Genomic DNA, 19,562 nt, shown 5'->3' with positions numbered 1-19,562 from the left:
GGGCTTCTAGAAGGTGTGCTTGTTACCCACCGATTGCCTCTCAGCTCCCAGTTCCCTTCAGGGCCTGCTCTGCTGTCGAGGATTGGACTCTGACTCTTGAAGCATTTCTCCTTTTGAGCATGATGTTAAGCTTTGCCAGTAGAGGGCACTGGTTCTTTATCCATTTATGTATGGACTAGAGACCCGGTGCACAAAATTTGTGCACGGGGGAGGGGGATCCCCCTCAGCCTAGCCTGCACCCTCTCCAATCCGGGACATCCCTCTCACAATCCAGGACCGCTGGCTCCTAACTGCTCACCTGCCTGCCAGCCTGATTGCCCCTAACTGCCCCCCCTGCTGGCCTGGTCAACCCCAACTGCCCCCCTCTGCTGACCTGGTCACCCCTAACTGCTCCCTCCCCCACTGGCCTGGTTGCCCCTTACTGCCCCCCCTGCTGGCCTGGTTGCCCCTTACTGCCCCCCCTGCTGGCCTGGTTGCCCCCAACTGCCCCCCCCCCCCCTGCCAGCCTGGTTGCCCCACGCAGCCTGCTGTTCAGTTGTTTGGTTGTCCCTCACTAACCCCCCTGCCGGACTGGTCACCCCACGCAGCCTGCTGTTCAGTCATTTGGTTGCCCCTCACTAACCCCCCACACAGCCTGCTGTTTGGTCCTTACTGTTACTGTGACAGCATCCTGGACAATTTGCATATTCCTCTATTATTAGTATAGATGGACACAGGTTGCTTCCCTGGCTTGGCTATTGTAAACACTGCTGCAATGAACGTAGGGGTGCATGTGTTTTCGAAGTAGTGTTTTGGGTTTCTTAGGGTCAACACCCAGAAGTGGTGTTGCTGGATCATATGGTCGTTCTATTTTTAATTTTTGGAAGAACCTCTGTATGGTTTTCCAGAGTGTCTGCACCAATTTATAATCCCACCAGCAGTGCATAAGAGCTCCCTTTTCTCTGCATCTTCATCAACACTTGTTGTTCATTGATTTATTAGTGATAGCCATCTGATAGGCGTGAGGCGGTATCTCACTGTAATTTAATCTGCATTTCCCTGATTAATGATGTTGAGCGTCTTTTCACATGTCTGTTGGACATCTGTAGGTCCTCTTTGGAGAAATATCTATTAAGGTCCTCTGTCCATTTTTTCATTGGATTGTTTGTCTTTTAGGTGGTAAGGTATATGAGTTCCTTATATATTTTGGATATTAACCCCTTTTTGGATATATCACTGGTGAATGTCTTCTCCCATTCAGTAGGTTAGGTTTTTTTTGTTGATGGTTTCCTTCTCTGCACGAAAGCTTTTTAGTTTGATGCAGTCCTATTTGTTTATTTTTTCTCTTGTTTTCCTTACCTAAGGAGACATATCTAAAAAATATGACTTCCCAGCTGGTGCAGAGTCATGTGGAGAAGGGTGTTGATGTGGGGCAGGGTGGGAGTTGGACCTACACTCTCCCCTCACTAATTAAAATCATTGCTTTGGCCCAGCAGGCGTGGCTCAGTGGTTGAGTATCAACCAATGAACCAGGAGGTCACGGTTCGATTCCTGGTCAGGGCACATGCCTGGGTGGCAGGCTCGATCCCCGGTGTGAGGCGTGCAGGAGGCAGCTAATCAATGACTCTCATCATTAATGTTTCTATCTCCCTTCCTCTCTGAAATCAATAAAAACCTATTTTAAAAAATCATTGCTTTGGGGAGAAAGACTTTATTTTTATTTATCTTTTTCTTTATTTTTATTGTTGACACTATTACAGATGTCTCCACTTAAGACTTGATTTTTAAAAATAGCTTTATTGAGATATAATTCCTCTGCCATAAAATTTATTCACTTTAAGTGTACAATTCTATGATTTCTAAGAAACTTACAGCCCCGTCGGCATGACTCAGTGGTTAAGCGTTGACCTGTGAACCAGGAGTCGCTTCTCAGTCAGGGCTCATGCCTGCATTGTGGGCTTGATCCCCAGTGGTGGGCATGCAGGAGGCGGCCAATCCATGATTCTCTCTCATCATTGATGTTTCTATCTCTCTCCTTCCTTCCTCTCTGAAATAAATAAAAAATAAATTTTTTAAAAAAGAAACTTACAGCCGAAACTGGTTTGGCTCAGTGGATAGAGCCTCGACCTGCGGACTGAAGGGTCCCAGGTTCGATTCCGGTCAAGGGCATGTACCTTGGTTGCGGGCACATCCCCAATAGGGGGCGTGCAGGAGGCAGCTGATGGATGTTTCTCTCACATCGATGTTTCTGACTCTCTATCTCTCCCTTCCTGTCTGTAAAAAATTGATAAAATATATTTAAAAAAATAAAAAAGAAACTTACAAAGTTATGAAACTATCACCACTTAAAAAATTAGTAACTATAAACAGAGCCACTTTAAAATGGTGTCAGAGCCGAAACCGGTTTGGATCAGTGGATAGAGCGTCAGCCTGCAGACTCAAAGGTCCTGGGTTCAATTCCGGTCAAGGGCATGTACCTTGGTTGCGGGCACATCCCCAGTAGGGGGTGTGCAAGAGGCAGCTGATCGATGTTTCTCTCTCATCGATGTTTCTAACTCTCTATCCCTCTCTCTTCCTCTCTGTAAAAAATCAATAAAATATATTAAAAAAATAAAATAAAATAAAATAAAATGGTGTCAGAGCCGCGTCCTATGCCTCAAACCTTCGGAATGTTAGAACTGGGCAAATGAACTTTTGGACGGGGACTAAACAACCTTGCGTTCCAAAGAACTGTTTGCCAAGTTAACAAGAAAGCAGATAGGAGGAATACCGGACAGGTGACCACAGGACTGAAAAGGAAACCGTCCTTTAGGATTGACATCATGAAGTTATTTTATCTGCACCTATAGAAATGCCTCCCCTTTGCTGACGTGATTAACATTCTATTGATGTAATATTCCTTCTACTGATGTAACTGCCCCCCTTCCCTTTCTCGAAAGGACCCTCATCGGAACACCATTTGGGTTTCTGTCTGCATCAGGGCTTCCCCAATAGCTATTGTTTTGGACCTCAGATAAACCCTGGTTGCCTCTCACTTTGGCCTTTTACTCTTAGGTTAACACCATGAGTAACCGCGTGCCCGTTCATAGAAACCTCGTGCCCATTCATAGCCACCCCACCCCCACCCCCAGCTCGGAGACCGCTGATCTACTTCCTGTCCCTCTAGGCTAGACCCTTTGAGACATTTTCAGAATGTCTTCTTCTGTGTCAGCTGCTTTCACCGGACATGCCACACGTGGGGTTCAGCCGTGCTGTCGCATGCGTTAATACTTTGTTCCTTTTATTTTTGTGTTCGTTAATCCTCACCCGGGGATATTTCTCCACTGATTTTTTAGAGAGAGTGGAAGGGAGGGAGGAAGGGGGCTAGAGAAACATTGGTGTGAGAGAGACACATTGATGGGTTGCCTCCCACACCCGCCTCAAACCGGGTCTGGGGATCAAACTCACAACCCAGTGCGTGCCCTTGACCAGGAATTGAACCTGAGACCCCTTGATGTGCGGGCCAGCACTCTAACCACTGAGCACACTGCCCAGGGCGCTTTGTTCCGTTTATTGCCAAACAATATTCCGGTGAACAGATACACTCCGTTTTGCTGACCCATTTACCAGCAGATGGACATCTAAGCTGTTCCCTTTGACTGCGGTGAAGAATGCTCTGAACAAGGGTGTGCACCAGACCTGCCTGGATTGCTGTGGCCTCACCCAGCCGCTCTGGCCTCCCTCCAGCCGCTCCACCGTGCCCTCCTCTCTCCCGCCCTGGGCCTCCCACCTTCTGCTCCCTCTGCTGATACCCCCAGGCGGACTCACATCCCAGCCCCCCACCCCCCTCCTTGGGGAAGCTTCCCCGTTCAGGAGAGGTTGAGTCCCTCGTTTTGGGTGTCATGCTCTGTGTCACACCTGAGTCACACTCACCTGCGAGTCCCCGACGGGGGGATCTTGTGTATTGAACTCGTTGCTCTATCCCAGCTCCCAGCACAGCCCCCCCCCCCCATCACAGTAGGTGCTCAATAAAGAATTGTTGCGCGGAAGGAAAGGAGGAGGGAGGGGTGGGTAGGCGGAGGGAGGAGGCAGAGCCCGAACACAAACCTGCCCAGCTGCAATGTCCTCGGGGCCTCGCTGTGCGGTCTCCTGGAGGCCACCAGGCCCTGCTGGCTAAGCTCCTGGCACTGATTCTTAAGACCACTCTTTGCAGGTAAAGCTGAGAGGGACACCACCCATGAGCCGCCTCACCTGGGGACCCACCTTAACCGCAGCACCAACCCAGAGGACAGCGAGGTGCCGGCCAGGTGACTCTGTGGCTCCTTCTGGGGAACTGGACTGGAAGTGGAGGGGGAGGGGGTCCAGGCTGGAGCTCTGTGCTAAGCCCAAAAGTCACTTGGGAGAATGTGTGCCCAGCTCTGTGCTGGCACCACGCCAGAAAGCCTGGAAGTGCAGCCCCTGCCGTCGGGTGACCTCCAGGGAAAGGGAAGCATTCCTGTGAGACCCCCTCTTCCCGCTGCGTCCTCAGCCTCACCTCTGGCTTCTCTGCCTGCAGCACCAGCGCCTCCCAGACCTCCTTCCCCGACTCCCAGGCCAGTAAGGGGCACGGAGGAGGCGCCACCCACACCCAGGAGGACGCCTCCCTCTCCACAAGTGCTCCCATCTCTTTCTCCTCCGCGGGGAGACCCATCCTGGTTTCAGGTAATGATCACCCCCAGGAGGCAGGGCCGGTCTACAGTATCCACTGGGTTGGGGGCGGGGGGCGCCAAGGTGGACCCCGGGTTTCCAGCTTCCTGGGCTGTGGGTCTGCCACTTGCTACCAATTAATGCTTGTGGGTCGGGATTTCATTCATAGCTTCCTCCCCATGGCCCTTACTTGCTACTCAGGAAGTATTTGGTGAATGATTTTATGACCTCGACTAGTTGCTTAATGCCCTTGAAGCCCCAGTTTTCTCCCGTGTAAAGCTGCGATAGCATGCACCATGCAGGGGAGTAGGTAGCTACCCTGTCCAGACCTTCCGGGTCGCATCACCCATTTGCTTTAAGTGCAGTTCATTCTAGGACTTGCAGTCCCAGCATTGCACACCAGGGGGCGGTGGTCCCCAGGCCAGCGGTTCTCAGCGTGGTCCTGAACTCACAGCAGCAGCAACTTGTTAGAAAAACAGATGATGGCCCCACCCAGCCCTACAGAATCCGGTCCCCCCGGAGATTCCTCCGCAAGTTAAAGTTTGAGAAGCATTTATGTGGCACAAACTACTTTTTTAGCATCTAAACATGCACTAAAAGCAGTAGCTAGTGACGCGATCGTCATAAGCGACAAAAGAAAGGAGACAAGTTAAATGCTCAGATGTAAAGAGATACACCCAGATAGCGGTTCAGCGCGTGGGCACTGGAGTCCCCCTGGCCTGTCTGGAGCCGAGATTCTGCCATTTACCCTCAGGGTGACCTTGACCCAGTAACGTCGCCTTTGAGAGCCTCAGTTTCCCTTGTTTGTAATGGCACCTGCGGCGCAGGGCTGAGTGTGCTTAGGTGAGAAGTAGACGCCACGCCTGCTTCATGGCGCTTCCAGTCCAGAGGGGACGCCCGTCACACGTGCCTCCTCCGCAGGCCCCTCACTTTGTCCTTTTGTGCCGCCTCCCGGCCCCCTGACTCCTCGATTGCCCACCCTCTAGAGATGGGTGCTCTTTTCCCCACTGTTAACCCAGCCTGACCGGCTTCCCGGAGCGGGTGAGGGCGGGCAGGTGGGTGAGCGCTGGACCAGGTGCCGTGTCTGGTTTCAGCCCTGGCAGCCTCGTGGAGACAGCAGGGCTGTCGGGGGTGGGGGAGGGTAGGTGTGTGTGTTTGGGGGGGGTGGTAAGCAGGGCCCCCGGCTCAGCTCCGGGAAGTGGGCTCCGGGGCGGAGAGTGCAGACCCCCCTCTGTGTTGCAGGCCCCGTGCTCCTCTGGCTGCTGGCGCTGCTGGCGGGGGTCGTCAGCGCGGGCTCCTTCCTCCTGTGCCACCGCAGGGCCTGCTGGAAGTGGATGCAGCAGAGTGAGTGATGTGCCCGCGGGGCCTGGGGAGGCGGGCGCTCTGTGCTAGCCTGGCCCCTGCCCTGCCCTGCCCTGCCCGCCGAGGCTCTCTCGGAGGCTGGCATCTCCAATGACCTCCTGATGTCATTCCAGAGCTCCACCTGTGCTACCCGGCCCAGACCTTCCGGCCCAGGCCCGAGCCTGCGGGTAAGTGGCCAGGTGTCGGGAGGGGCTGCTTGGGCGGCCGGGACACACAGCAGGCCGGGCCCTGGGCCTGGGGCTCCCTCTCCATGGCTTCGCACAAGCTGCTCCTCTCTCTGTGACCTCATCGGCAATGGGAATACAATGTGGCGGAAACTGTGCCCGTCTGGCACGGTGTTTGAATAGCGGGCTGGCAGGAAGCTTGCTTTGTGTGCGGCTAAGGCTTTCTTTCTTTCTTTTTAAAAAATATATATTTTTATTGATTTCAGAGAGGAAGGGAGAGGGAGAGAGAGAGAAACATCAATGATGAGAGAGACTCATTGATCGGCTGCCTCCTGCACGCCCCACACTGGGGATTGAGCCTGCAACCTGGGCATGTGACCTGACCGGGAATTGAACCATGACCTCCTGGTTCATAGGTCATCACTCAACCACTGAGCCACGCCAGTTGGCCTGCTAAGCTTTCCATTCCTTTCTTTCCTGTGCCCCCAGAAGAGGCATTCCTGAATGCCCCCCTCCTCTTTTCCTCTTCCCCAGCCCCCCTATTCTTTCCTCTCTCCCCATTCTTCCCCCTCCCCGCCTCTGGCAGCCGAGGGCCATGGGGGTCAGCAGGGCAGGCAGAGAGGGCTGGGTGCCTGGTTCTGCCACTTACAAGCTACACCTTGGGAGGTTACTTAATTCCTCTGTCTTAGTTCCCTCATCCGTAAAATGGGGACAGTGGGACCTAGTCCGAGGGCGGGCGTGCGGGTGGATGGCGCTGGGCCTGTGCAGAGCGCCTGCAGGCGTCGTGTGCAGTGAACAGCGGCTGCAGTCTGCTGACCTGCCTGTGCCCGGGCCTTGTTCCTCACCAGGAATCCCAGGCCTTCCTCAGTGCTAGATTGTTCTGAACCCTTCCCTGGTCCTTGTCTCTGATCCCTGCCCAGGCTCCAGGCCAACTCCTCCAGGCAGCCTTCCGGAGCCCCGGTCCTCCCCACGCATCCAGGCAGCAGGCTCTTCCAGCGCCCACCTGGTGGGGGTCTTGTGCCCAGCGCCCTGAAAGGGCTGTCCAGGTCTTCTGCGCCCTCTGTGCTGGGCCCTGACCACAGAGGAAGCAGCGAACATGAGTGGTCCGAGCGTCCCTTCTGGTTTCGGGGCAGGCTCCCTCCCCTGGCGGGTCTCCCAGGAGCCCCAGGGGAGATGGCTGATGACCTTTAAGGAGGCGGAGATCTGGTCCAGGGCCACACCTCCTAGTAAGTGCCCTTCTGGCTCCAGCGCTGGTCCTTGAGGTTGCTGCTCTGAGTGTAGACGGCCCGTGGCCCGTCCTGTCCCCTCTGCCTTCCGCCCCCCCAAGCCTTGTCCACCCCCTGCCCACCCAGAGCCCAGTGGTCGGCCCCAGGCCAAGTCATGGCCCCCTTGTCTCCCCCCACTCCCCCCGGCCCCTTGGAGAGCCTTGCTGTAGCCCCACTTTTGACTTGGGCACGAAAACAGTCCACCGAGGTTGTTTTGAATTTGATGAGTTTCACAAGCAGGTGCTAGTGTTCCCTCCGCAGGGGGTTTTCGTGTTTTGATGGTTTCAAGCCTTTTTCCATGAGCTGTCAGGCTCCGTGTCTCATTGAAACCGGGTTTGCTTTCTTGACATTTTTCTAGTATTAGAATTTCCATTGCCGTCAGTTTATTTTTTTTCTTCGAACCTTTGCGATAGCAGGTTGGTCTCACACAGAAAAAGAGAGAGAGAAAAGCACCTTCCCTTAAGAAGCCAGACCTGCAAGGAACCCCGAGCCCTGAGACTCAGGGGTGGCCAGGCCTGGCCCTCTGGCTTCCGGTGGGTGCCTGGGGGTCCCCCGGCTGAGAGGGAAGGGAGGGGCGGCCAGGGTCAGCCCGCAGGGCACAGGATGAGCACGGATGGAGCCGGCGATGCCTGTTCCCTGCGGAGGGAGCTGCGGTGTGCAGCAGCGGAGGAGCGTCCACGCATTTCTTCGCTCCCTCCGATGCTCCAGCCGTGTCATTGCGGGATTCCGAGTGGCTCTGTGCTGGGCACAGAGGCTTCCCTGGCTCTCCTGGGCTTTGAGACCCGTGTCAGTGGCTCAAACGGGCGGAAGGCTAGCAGGAAGGGAGTGAACGTCCAGTCCGCCCCCTCCGGGAGCTGCAGGGCTGGGGGAGGGGGGGGAGCTGGTGCCTGGCGGAGCACATTGGAGATCCAGGCAGGTGCCCAGTCGATGCTCCCCCATCAGCCCTTGAATTGATTTGACTTTGCGCCGTGTGTCCTTGGCGGCAGGCATTTGCAAAGCACATACCCGATCTCATTTGACCCCTCTCAGCATCCTTGCGGGGCAGCCACTGCTGTTACCCCATTTCACAGAGGAGGGACAGAGGCACAGGAAGGCGGGGGCCTGTGTAAGGCCGCGTGGTTAGAAGCAGTCTGCCCGGGGGTCTCGTTGTTTCTGTTGGTGGTGAGGCTTTTGTGGAAAGGGTCTCACCCCCTCAGCTATTGACATTCGCGACTGGCTGTCCCGTGCATTGCAGGGTGCTGGCCAGCTCCTTGGTCTCCAGACCCACCGGGCACGAGCAGCACCTCCCCGTGTGGCCACCAAACCTGTCACCGGACATGGCCAGGTGTCCCCTGTGGGGGGGGGGGGGGAATCACTCCTGGCCGGGAAACACTGTTAAAATTCTTTTAACCCTTCATTTTGATGGACACGGAAGTCATTCCTTTCTCAGTTCACTCAGGCAGGTTTGCTTTGGAAAAAATTGCGTGCCGTCGTTCGGAAATAAGTTCGAACTCACAGGGAAGTCACAAGTACGGTACCAAGAACTCCTTTTCCCCCGACCATCTAAGTCACTGACGTAATGCCTGTCGTCTCTGACACGTGTGTGTGTGTGTGTGTGTGTGTGTGTGTGTATTTCATACGAATAAGGCGTGTTTTTACACAACCGGAGTAAAACCGTCTAAACCAGAGGATCTGCCTGGACGCGTTACCGCCAGTGAGTTCTCAGACCCCAGTCAGGTTTCCCCATTCCCCCCAGTAACGTCCCCTGTGGCAAAAGAATGCCGTCCAGAACCTCGGGCTGCGTTTGGCTGTCGTGTCCCGGTGATTCTGGTCAGTGCCTGTCTCGCCCTTCACCTTCCTGACCCGGCCGCTTGGGAGGGTCCCACGTGGTGTTGTAGGCGTCCCTGACCTCGGCTTGGCCTGATGTTTCCCTGCGACTGGATTCGGGTGGCGCGTCTTTGGTGGGGAGAGCCCAGGAGCGACGCTGAGCGCTCCTTGGCAGCCCCCGTCCCCCCGGTTCCTTTGGTCCCGTTGCTGGTGGGGTCACATTGAGGCCTTGACCAGAGGACCAGGGTGGTGTCTGCCAGGCTCCCCCATGGGAAGCTGCTCTTTTCTCCGTGGTAATGGCTCGGTCTTTGCGGGGCGCTACGTGGAGGCTGTGAATAACCTGCTCCTCTGTCAGACCTTTCCTGCTCTTCATTCATGTGGTTACATCCGGCTTGTGCATGCCTAGTTTATTCTGCTGCCGTTGGCATTTAGCTCGAGGTTCAACTTGCCCCTGGTTAGGCCAAAGGGGGCCACTTGCAGCTGGCTCCCCTTCCCTTTTGTTCCCACCGTTTTGTGTGGGGAGCACTCCTTAAAGGGTTTCCCAGCTTAGCTTGTACTTTCCTGCCCTGCCCTGGGGTCCGCCAGCTCTCCAGGGAGCCCAGGTCTGGAATCGGGGAGCCGGTGCCAGAGCCTGGCTGAACCTCTGGGCCAAACCCTCTCCTCGGGTCTGCTCTGCTTCCCACAGCAGCTGGGACCTCGGCCGGAGAGGCGATGGGACCGAAAGGGAGAGTAAGGAGGATGGAAGGGACGATGACTTGGGAGTCAGAGTGCAGGGCTCAGCGAGGCGGCCACCGGGCATCCCCAGGACACCGGGCACTGTCGCAGCGGGGCCACCGATGCCCAGTGTCCCTGGACTCACGTCCTGGGGTGCCGGACGCGGTTACGGGAAGACCATAGTTATTCCAAAAGCAGTGAAACCAATCAGTGAAAACAGTGGACTGAAGCAACGTTTTTAGGGGAAAAGCTCTGATGAAATCCGACCTCTGTACTTGGCACAGTTTGTTCTGAGTCTTTATCGAAGTACGCACGTGGGCTGTACCGCGGCGGGAGGCAGATGTTGGCACCTGCTGGATCCCGCCTTTTGTGCCTCTTCTCGAGACTCAGTGTCAAATGCTGACTTTCTCTCTGTTGTGATGGAGTGCCAGCGTCCTGGGGCCCGCTGCGTGCCAGGCAGTGTCCTGGGCACCTCCCCTTTTGAATGCCAACACATTTTAAGTAGACGTTATTCTTTAGAGCAGATTTACAGAAAGTCTGAGACGATAATAGAGTCCCCATGTATCCCCACCTGTTATTAGCATCTTACATTAGAAGGATTCATACATCACAGTGAACAAACAACATCGAAACAGGGCTGTTAAGTAAAGCCCATCCTCTAGTCACATCACCTTCATTTTTTAAAATTTATTTTTAAAATGTATTTTTGTTGATTTCAGAGAGAGAGGGAGAGATAGAAACATCAATGATGAGAGAGAATAATTGATCAACTGCCTCCTGCACGCCCCCCACTGGAGATTGCGCCCAAAACCCAGGCATGTGCCTTGACCGGGAATTGAACCGTGACCTCCTGGTTCATAGGTCAACGCTCAACCACGGCGCCACGCCGGCCGGGCAGATCCGGGAGCCCACCCAGGACACCATGTGACACTGAGTCGTCAGGTGTCCTCAGGCTCCTCCGGGCTGTGATGTTTCTGACCTTCGTTGTTTCCGATGACCTTGGCAGGTTTGAGGGGGACTGCTCAGTTGTGTTGTAGGAGGCCCTTCTATTGGAACCTGCCAAGCGCTTCTATCCTGATTCGATTGGGGTATAGGTTTAGGGTAGAGGACGGACCGGGGGCATCAGATCCAGGGGGCATACTCTCAGCCTGATCGGTCACTGGCCCCTTCACTTCCGAGATCCCCTTTAATCTTCATAAAAACCCTCCCAAGTTGGCGCGATCCATCCCATTTTGCAGCTAAGACAGAGGCCGGGCGAGGTGGCGTCCTGTGCTGGGTCTCACTGCCAGGAGGCCTCCTCTCCAGGACCGTGGCATCTGGCCCGCTCCCAGCGGTCGGTTCTTTCAAATACCAGGCTGTGCACAGCCTCGTTATCTTTCAGGTTATTTCCTGAGGGTGTGCCCTGAAGAGGGATTACTGGGGCAAAGGGTGTGAGACTTCCATGGCCAGCTGGCTCTCGAGAAACATTCACAGGAAACGTTCACAGGACGTGTTTACCCACGGCCCCTCCAAGACTGAGTTTTATCGTTTTTATTTATTTTGTCTTGTTACTGTGTCAACCCCCCCCCCTCCCCCCTAAAGCCCAGTGACTTGGCACTGAGCTCAGTTGGCTGGTTGCAAAACTCAGAATCACTCTCCAAGGAGGGGGGTTCAGCGTCACTGACATCATTTAAAAGAATGTCCCTCCGGCCAGAGAGGGCGCCCAGGGCTGGCTCGGGCAGCGGCCAGTGGCCACCTGGTGGGAGTGAGCCCGGCCTCCCAAGGTTGACCACTGTGCTGGGAGCAGCAGGTACCAGAGGCAGTGAGTGCGACACGTTTGTTAAATCCGGGACCAGGGTCTGGGTCCCTGTGCACATGGGCTGCTTTGCATCGCTGTTCTGGTCTACTTCCCCGTTGGGCTCCTTCTGCCCGTTGATGGGCATCGCGTGGCCACACGGCTCAGCGGCCCCTCTTACTTGTTACCGTGGTCGGTGGGCCTCCCGTGAGTTTCCAGCTGGGATTCGGGGCTGGTGGTACCCCAGAGCTGCTGGAATCAGGGGGAATGTTCTGGAGGTGACTCAGCTGATTTCTCCGGTCGGGGGTGCACACCTAACAGCAACGGATCCCGAGTCTCCGCAGGCGGCCTCCTGGACTCCGAGAAGGCTGTGCGTCCCTGAAGCGAGGTCTGCACCAGGGAGCTGGTTTGCTCTAAGATAGACCAGGTGCCTGGGCCACGGTTAAATGTCCACTTACACTTGGCCGTGACCTGGCACCCGACTCAATATGCGAAAACAATTGGCGTGGAGGAGAGGGTAAAGGTCGTGCCCTAAGAATCATGGCGTCAGCACCTCCTGAGCCCACCGAGGGTGTGGTTGCAGGAGGGGGAGGACTGTGAGCAGCTGTCCTCCTCGAAGGCGGTCACATGGGCTTTTAAAAGCACAGGTCACAGAAAATCAAACTCAGGGCCCGAGCCAGAAGCGCTCCAGGATCATCTGGCTTCAGGCTCGCCTGGCACACGACTCAGGAGCGTCCTCTGGGCCGCCATCCCCTCTGTCACCTGCCTTGAGGTCCTCCGTGCGCTTCGCACAGGGACTGGGGAGCTCTGGGCTCTTCAGGCCCCCGGTGCTGCGAGGTGGTGGCAATTTCTGAGTCAGTGGGAGCCTCCTTGGCTCCAGCCGAGCGCATGCCTCCCCTGAACTGTGTGTGTGTGTGTGTGTGTGTGTGTGTGTGTGTGTGTGGAGGGGGGGAGGTGGACTGGGGAGGGGTCCAGGGGCCAGAGGAGAGATGAGTCCCCTGCTCTCTGACAGCGCTGGAGAAGTGAGCACTGGGGAGGGAGCCCCTGTGGCCCGGCCTGGGAGTAGGCCCGGACCCTGAAACCTGCCCTCTGCTCTCCAGACAGAGGCCCCAGTGGAGCATCAGCTCCCACTGGGGAGCCAGCGGGCAGCCTCTGCCCACGTGTGGGGCGGGCAGGGCCCAGGGCTGCCAGACCCCCCTTGGTGAAGTTGTCCCTTCTTTTCTCTTTGCAGATTCCAGGCCCCCGAGGAACCAGACAGTAAGTAGCCGTGTCCCAGCTTGGTGCCCCTAAGTCTGACTCCTGGGCAGACCTGCTGCTGCTGAGAGCCGCCTGGTCCCCTGCCAGCTCCTGCTGGGTCTGCGGGGATGGGGGGGGGGGGGGGGGGCGGGCGTTGGGACAGAGGGGGCAGGGAGCTCTGAGCCACGCCCTGGCCCAGGATGCTGTCCCTCCCTCCACCCTCAGCGGCCTGGCTCCTGGCTCGTCTCGCCGGGGACTTCCAGAAAGGCCCGCCAGACCGCGGGCTTGGCTCTGGCTGCTTTGGGTGCCAGGTGTGGTCCGGTCACGAGGAAGCCTGGGTTTGCTTCCCTTTTCTCCCTCACTCCTCCGAGTCCTGCCCGCGCACTGGGGAGGCAGATCAGCAGCAAGAATTTTAGAAACGTGGCTGTCACCTGCCGAGCACTTACCTGGAGCAGGCACCTCGCTCTGTGCACTCTCAACGTCATCTCAGGTGGTCCTCACGGCCCGCGGAGGTCGGCCTGCGGTCCCGCTTTATAAAAGGGGAAACTGAGGCCCAGCGGGGAAGGTGGCTCCGCAGCGGGGAGCAGACCTACTAGGGTTTGAGCCCCTGTTTGTGACTCCAACGCCAGTGCTCTGACCCGCTGCCCTGAGCTGCCTCCCCGGAGACCAGCTTCATCCGCCCGGTTAGGGAGCGCTGGCTGTGCGCAGGCGCGGGGCCAGGGTCCGCGCAGATGTGACTGCTGATCACAGGGCCACCCAGCACGGGGCCCATCCACCGGGTTCTCGCTGGGCTTTTCCTTGCGTCTGCTCTGTGCCCAGCAGCACCCCCCCCCCCCCCCCCATTGGCAGCGCCCACGGTGGGAGCTGGGGCAATGCCCCCCCGGAGCTGAGGGAGGGGCAGGGCCAAGCTCTCCATATGGCCGGGTCTCGGGCATGTATGGTTCACCCACTTCATTCCCCTCACTGATCAAATCTTTCACTCCTTCCTTTTAGCTCAGACATTGGTCCATGGGAGATGTGCCGTCTCCATGTCATACTAGCTAAATGGCACGGCTTTGGCATGTACACGGGCTCCCCCCACCCTTTTCAGCATCCGTTCGCTACTGAGCTTTGCAAACTGGCTTTGAAATATTACAACACTGTTTTGTTGCACCAGTTTTATAAACTTGTGCAATACGTGTTATTTTTCAGAGACTAACCAAAGGTTAATTTCTCAGGGTTCTTGCTGCCTGCTTTACTGGTATTTGATGGAGGATCCTTTACATACACTTGTAATAGTTGAAAAATAAACCAGATTGAAGACCTTTCTTTCTTTCTTTCTTTCTTTCTTTCTTTCTTTCTTTCTTTCTTTCTTTCTTTCTTCCTTCCTTCCTTCCTTCCTTCCTTCCTTCCTTCCTTCCTTTCTTTCTTTCTTTCTTTCTTTCTTTCTTTCTTTCTTTCTTTCCTCTCTCCCTCCCTCCCTCCCTCCCTCCCTCCCTCCCTCCCTCCCTCCCTCCCTTCCTTCCTTCCTTCCTTCCTTCCTTCCTTCCTTTCTTTCTAATGGTTAAACCATGTACCAAGTTTTTGGTCTAAATCATGTAGAATAAGTTAAACTTAAATTGCATTCTATTAACCAATGTGAGTATATTTCTCTAAGCATAGTTAGGTTGAAATAAAGTCTTAAAAAGCAAAAAAAACCAAAAACCCACAATAAAACCCATTTATACATGGAGAAAGGTTTCCACCTTTTAGCTTTTTAAAATATGTTTTTATTGATTTCAGAGAGAGGGAGGGAGGGAGAGAGAGAGATATCAATAATGAGAGAGAATCATTGATCAGCCGCCTCCTGCACACTCCCTACCGGGGATCGAGCCCACAACCCAGGCATGTGCCCTGACTGGGAATTGAATTGTGATCTCCTGATTCATAGGTTGACACTCAACCACTGAGCCACACCATCTGGGCTCCATCCTTTAATTTTTAAACATAATACGCAGAACCACAATATGAGTTCAATTTAAAATTATGGGAGATCGCATTCAAATACACTTGGGTCAGACAAGTTGCTGTTATAACACCGAGACATTTATGAAAAAGATATTCGGTGATTTGTAAGAGAATCAAATATCTTTTAGCTACTCGAGCTAACACCTTAATAGTAAATTGTTTTAAAATGCTGTCTTTTGGACTTCCAATGGTTATAAAGGAATTTTCAGGATCATGTAGCTATACTTTCTGAATTACTCAAACTCATTCCACCCTGAAGGCAGCAGGTAAATGCTATGGCCTAGAACCGTGGTCGGCAAACTGTGGCTCACGAGCCACATGCGGCTCTTTGGCCCCTTGAGTGTGGCTCTTCCACAAAATACCACGGCCTGGGCGAGTCTATTTTGAAGAAGTGGCGTTAGAAGAAGTTTAAGCTTAAAAAATTTGGCTCTCAAAAGAAATTTCAGTCGTTGTACTGTTAATATTTGGCTCTGTTGACGAATGAGTTTGCCGACCACGGGCCTAGAATATTCCATGAGACTGCTTCTCCTTTGCACTTACCTATCAAAGTCAAAAACTAGCCAACACTTTCCTGAAAACATAGCACTTTTTAGAATACATTATTGTAGTCATAACCGACTGCTGTCCCAGGCGGTCAGGGCTGGGCAGGAGGAGAGGCCTGGAGCCACGATGTATAGACCGGCCTTTACGCATGGATCCTAGAGCCAGATGCCAGGGTTCAAGTACTGGCCTGGACACTTACTAACCCTGAGCAAGCCACTTGACTCTGTGCCTCAGTCTCCTGATCTGTAAAATGGAGAGAGTGCTAATATAAGTCACCTCATGGGGTGGCTGTGAGGATTAACATGTGTCACGGAGTACACACGTGTGATGTTGGCCACGATCCTTATTGTTTAGTACACGCTAACAGCAGCACGCTTCTCCCGGAACTGACTGCGCAGGTGCGCCAGGCCGTCGAGGCTGGGAGGCCCGGTGGCTGGCTGGGGCGAATAGAGATAAAGAAACGGGGCTTCGCAGTTTGAGGACGGGGGGCGGGGGGCGGGCACCCAGCATCAGCGCTGCCTCCTCTGTGCCCACAGGAGCTGAAGAGCCTGTTGGTGACAGAGCCCCGCACAGAAAAGTTGGGGTTAATGAGCCCCCCGGCTGTGGAGCCCTGCACCCATGTGGGGTCAGCCTGCCTGGAGAGCCTGCCGCTGGTGGGTGCCAGTCCAGCCGGGAGCCCCTCAGCCCCCAGGGACCTTCCCGAGCCCCGGGTGACCGCGGAACATACCAACAACAGGATCGGTGAGTCGGCTGGTGTGGGGGTCCCTAGCGTGGTCAGGGTTAAGAGGGCAGTGGGGAGATGGGTGCTGGGCCCCGGGCCCCCACCTGGACCTGGAGACCCTGTGAGTGGGAGGTGCTTTTGGTGAGAGTGTTAGATGTGTTGGGAGACAGCGGCTGTGGTCCTGACTTCTTAGGGCCGGTGGGAGGGTTCCTGGAATAATCGCGTGGCGTTGTCTTGTGGGGTGGGGTGGAGGGAAGGGGCGCCCCCTGCCTGGCGCCCTCTATCACTAAAGAGAAAAGTGCGCGGTGCCCCCAGCCCCCAACAGAGAGCCCCTGAGGGGCACCGGGAAGACACACAGTGACGTAAGAGCTGCCATGGTCTGAGCATTCCGGGCACTGGGCAAGCGTCACCTCACGGTCACTCCGCCTCTGAGGTGGTGTCTTCCCCTTTCGCAATTGGGGAAACTGCGGATGGGGCGGGGGGTGACACGATCTTCCCCGGCACACGGCTGTGAAGTGTCCGGAACCGCTGGTCTGTCTACACCACCAGCCCTTGTGGCCGTGCGGGCACCACGGCCAGCACTTCCCAAATGACAGCTGCCCTCCGGCTCCAACACACCCTCCCCTTTGGCCTCGCCCAGGCCTCATGCCTCCTCTGTGTCTTCCCTCCCACCTGCTACCGCCAGAACGTTTCTCCCAAATTGTGTACCCCTGTCTATTACACCCTGCTTAAAGCCCTCCGGGGTCCCTGCTACCGCTGGATGACTTCCGGGGTTCTTATCCCGGCATTCGAGGCTGGTCACGAGCTGCCTTCGCTCCACCAGGCGCACCTGCCTCCTGTCTCTCCCCGCCACCCCCCACCGCTCAACAGCAGTTTCCTAAGTTTACCGAGCCCTTGCTCACTTCTAAGCTTCTCTGTGGGAGCTGCTTCCTCACCTGGGACAGCCAGCGCCACCCACTTGAAGACCCTGTTTATTCCCTCCTCCTCCAGGAAGCCTTCCTTGCTCTTCCCGCTCTCCTGTCTAGACCAGATGCGCCTCTGCTGTGCTCCCCCCGACTCCAGGCCTCCCACCCAGTGTCCTCAGCCCTGGGCAGTGTGGCTGTGTTTGTGGCCTTCTCCTGCCCCTCACCTGTCTGGGAGCCCCCCGGGGCCAGGGCCTCAGTGGGCCCCCTCCCCGTCTTCTCTGGAGGGTTAACCACCACTTGGATGACACCAAAGAGGCATTTGCAGTCATAGCACACATTTCTATGGCAGGCGTGGTGGATAGAACTCTTTTTTTTTTTTTAATATATATTTTATTGATTTTTTTACAGAGAGGAAGGGAGAGGGATAGAGAGTTAGAAACATCGATGAGAGAGAAACATCAATCAGCTGCCTCCTGCACACCTCCTGCTGGGGATGTGCCCACAACCAACGTACATGCCCTTGACCAGAATCGAACCTGGGACCTTTCAGTCCACGGGCCGATGCTCTATCCACTGAACCAAACCGGTCAGGGCTGGATAGAGTTCTTTAGGGCAGAGTCTTTTGTATCAAACGGAAACTTTGGGAGCTGCAGCTTTTGGCTTTTTTTTTTTTTTAATGAGTTTTGGGAAATATCGCCAAAGGCATCTCCTTCAAATTTCCGAAGAAGCCCTAATTTGGAGTTTGGAGCCTGTGCTGAGTTCAGTGCCTGGAACTGCGAGGGTGGGGCCTGGAGTGTTTGACGGGGTGGCCGAGGCAGGTACCAGACTCCCAGGGCAGCTGGGGCGTGGGCAGCGGCGTGGGCAGCGGCACGGGCAGCCTGCCCAGAGCCAAGCCCGCCTGCAGGCCTTGCTGGGCGTGGGGTGGTGGGGACGGAAAGCCTTGGAGGCTATCTTGGGATACCCAAGGGACGGTGAGCCCCTTGTCCCTCTGATGCTAGCTCAGAGGGGCACCCCCTTGTTCCATTCCCAAGGGGACCAAACTCTTGTCTGAGCTTCATCACTCCCCTCGACCGTAGCACCAGGCGGGCAGCCCCTTGCCCCCACCCCACCCCACCCCACCCCACCCCACTTAGACAGCTTCCCTGGATTCCGGAGCCCTGGGTGAGTCAGGAATTCCAGTAGCTTCTGGAAGACCCTCCCCCTGCAGACTGGGGGCTGGGCAGCTCTGTGATGGGGTCCGAGCCAGAGGACTCAGGACCCAGGAATGTGAGGGGAATGATAGTCTGGCCCCCAGCTTTGGTGTCTTCAGCTTGTACAACCCACCCCTGCTCCTCTCTGTCTGTCTCTGTCTCTGTCTGTCTCTCTCTCACCTCCTCTAGCCCTGTCTGGCTCCCTCTGTGCCCTCTCTCTCTCACCTCCCGGGGCAAGGGGCCTGCAGGTCTTGGTGAAGATGTGTGTGGCTGAGGCCTGAGGCCCTCTTCTCTCTTTTGGGGTTTAGGGGGTCCCAGCCCACAGCTTCTCTCTCTCTTTCTTCCTTCTCTTTAGTTCCTGCTGCTATTTTGAACACTTCTCTCTTTCCTGGGGGTGTTATAGCCAAAACAGAAGCGCCGGCATTATGTAATGGAATTGAGGGTGCAGGGGCCCCAAGAATATTTTGGGGGTTCCTGAATCAGAGGGGTGTAACCGGTTACCCAGAGAAGCAGGGATCCCGAGCCCCCTGCCCCACCCCAGCTCTCAAGTTCCCTCCTGGGCTTCCTTCCCCATCCAGCCTCCAGAACCCAGGGCTGAGCAGCTGGGAGCTGGGACCCTGCCCTGAGCCTGAGCCACCGGAAGAAGCCGGGCTGGTGCTTGAAGTCAGCTGACCTGGCTGCAGGCCGGGCTCCCCACTTCCCAGCTTCTTTGGCAGCTTCCTTAACTCCCCCGAGCCTCCTTCGAAGCCCCCAAAGGAAGGAAATGGTGTTGAGGGCCCGGGGAATCACACCTCTAATGGGCTGGGCGGGTCTTTCATCCAAGTGGCATACATAAGCAGTCCTACTGTGTGCTAGGCAGGCACAGCCATGAGGCCTGGGGTGGGGGGGAGGGCGCGGGGGGGGGGGGGGAGGGGGCGCGGGGGGGGGGGGAGATAAGCGCTCAACACTGAAATATGCCGCCCCTCCCAAAGCTGCCCGAATCTCAGGCTGCTGGTTACTCACGGCTGCGGGTTCTGCAGGGATGGCAGCTGCCTGCTTTGCTGGGTTGAACTTGCACGGCGAACTCCAGAGCATCCCGGGCGAACCGGGCCACGTCGGTTTCTGCTTTAGGCCCACGGAAAGGAGTGGAGCGGGCAGCGGGGCAGGAGTTGCTTTGGGGTTTGTGCTAACCACCTGGTGACCTTGGGCGGGTCATTGAACCTCTTTGGGCTCCAGGTCCTTGACCTGTAACTGGGGATCAGAATAGACTGTT

The 19,562-nt window shown here is 55.9% G+C and overlaps 1 protein-coding gene across 1 annotated transcript in view; it reads left to right on the top strand.

Moving 5' to 3' along the window:
* TNFRSF8 (TNF receptor superfamily member 8) overlaps positions 1–19,562 on the top strand; it is a gene marked incomplete at both ends in the record, with an annotated part of 33,681 nt that overhangs the window by 13,416 nt on the left and 703 nt on the right. Inside the window, 7 exons of the mRNA XM_079777885.1 lie at positions 4,172–4,265; positions 4,514–4,659; positions 5,887–5,988; positions 6,120–6,173; positions 12,742–12,751; positions 12,830–12,986; positions 16,031–16,235. Coding sequence (XP_079634011.1) covers positions 4,172–4,265; positions 4,514–4,659; positions 5,887–5,988; positions 6,120–6,173; positions 12,742–12,751; positions 12,830–12,986; positions 16,031–16,235 — 768 coding nt within the window. The remainder of the gene's footprint in view (positions 1–4,171; positions 4,266–4,513; positions 4,660–5,886; positions 5,989–6,119; positions 6,174–12,741; positions 12,752–12,829; positions 12,987–16,030; positions 16,236–19,562) is intronic.

The sequence above is a fragment of the Cnephaeus nilssonii genome (assembly GCF_951640355.1).
Source record: "Cnephaeus nilssonii genome assembly, chromosome: 7".
In the NCBI taxonomy this organism is placed as follows: Eukaryota; Metazoa; Chordata; class Mammalia; order Chiroptera; family Vespertilionidae; genus Cnephaeus; species Cnephaeus nilssonii.
The sequence above is the reverse complement of the archived record's forward strand: the minus strand, read 5'-3'. Positions and strand labels throughout refer to the sequence as shown.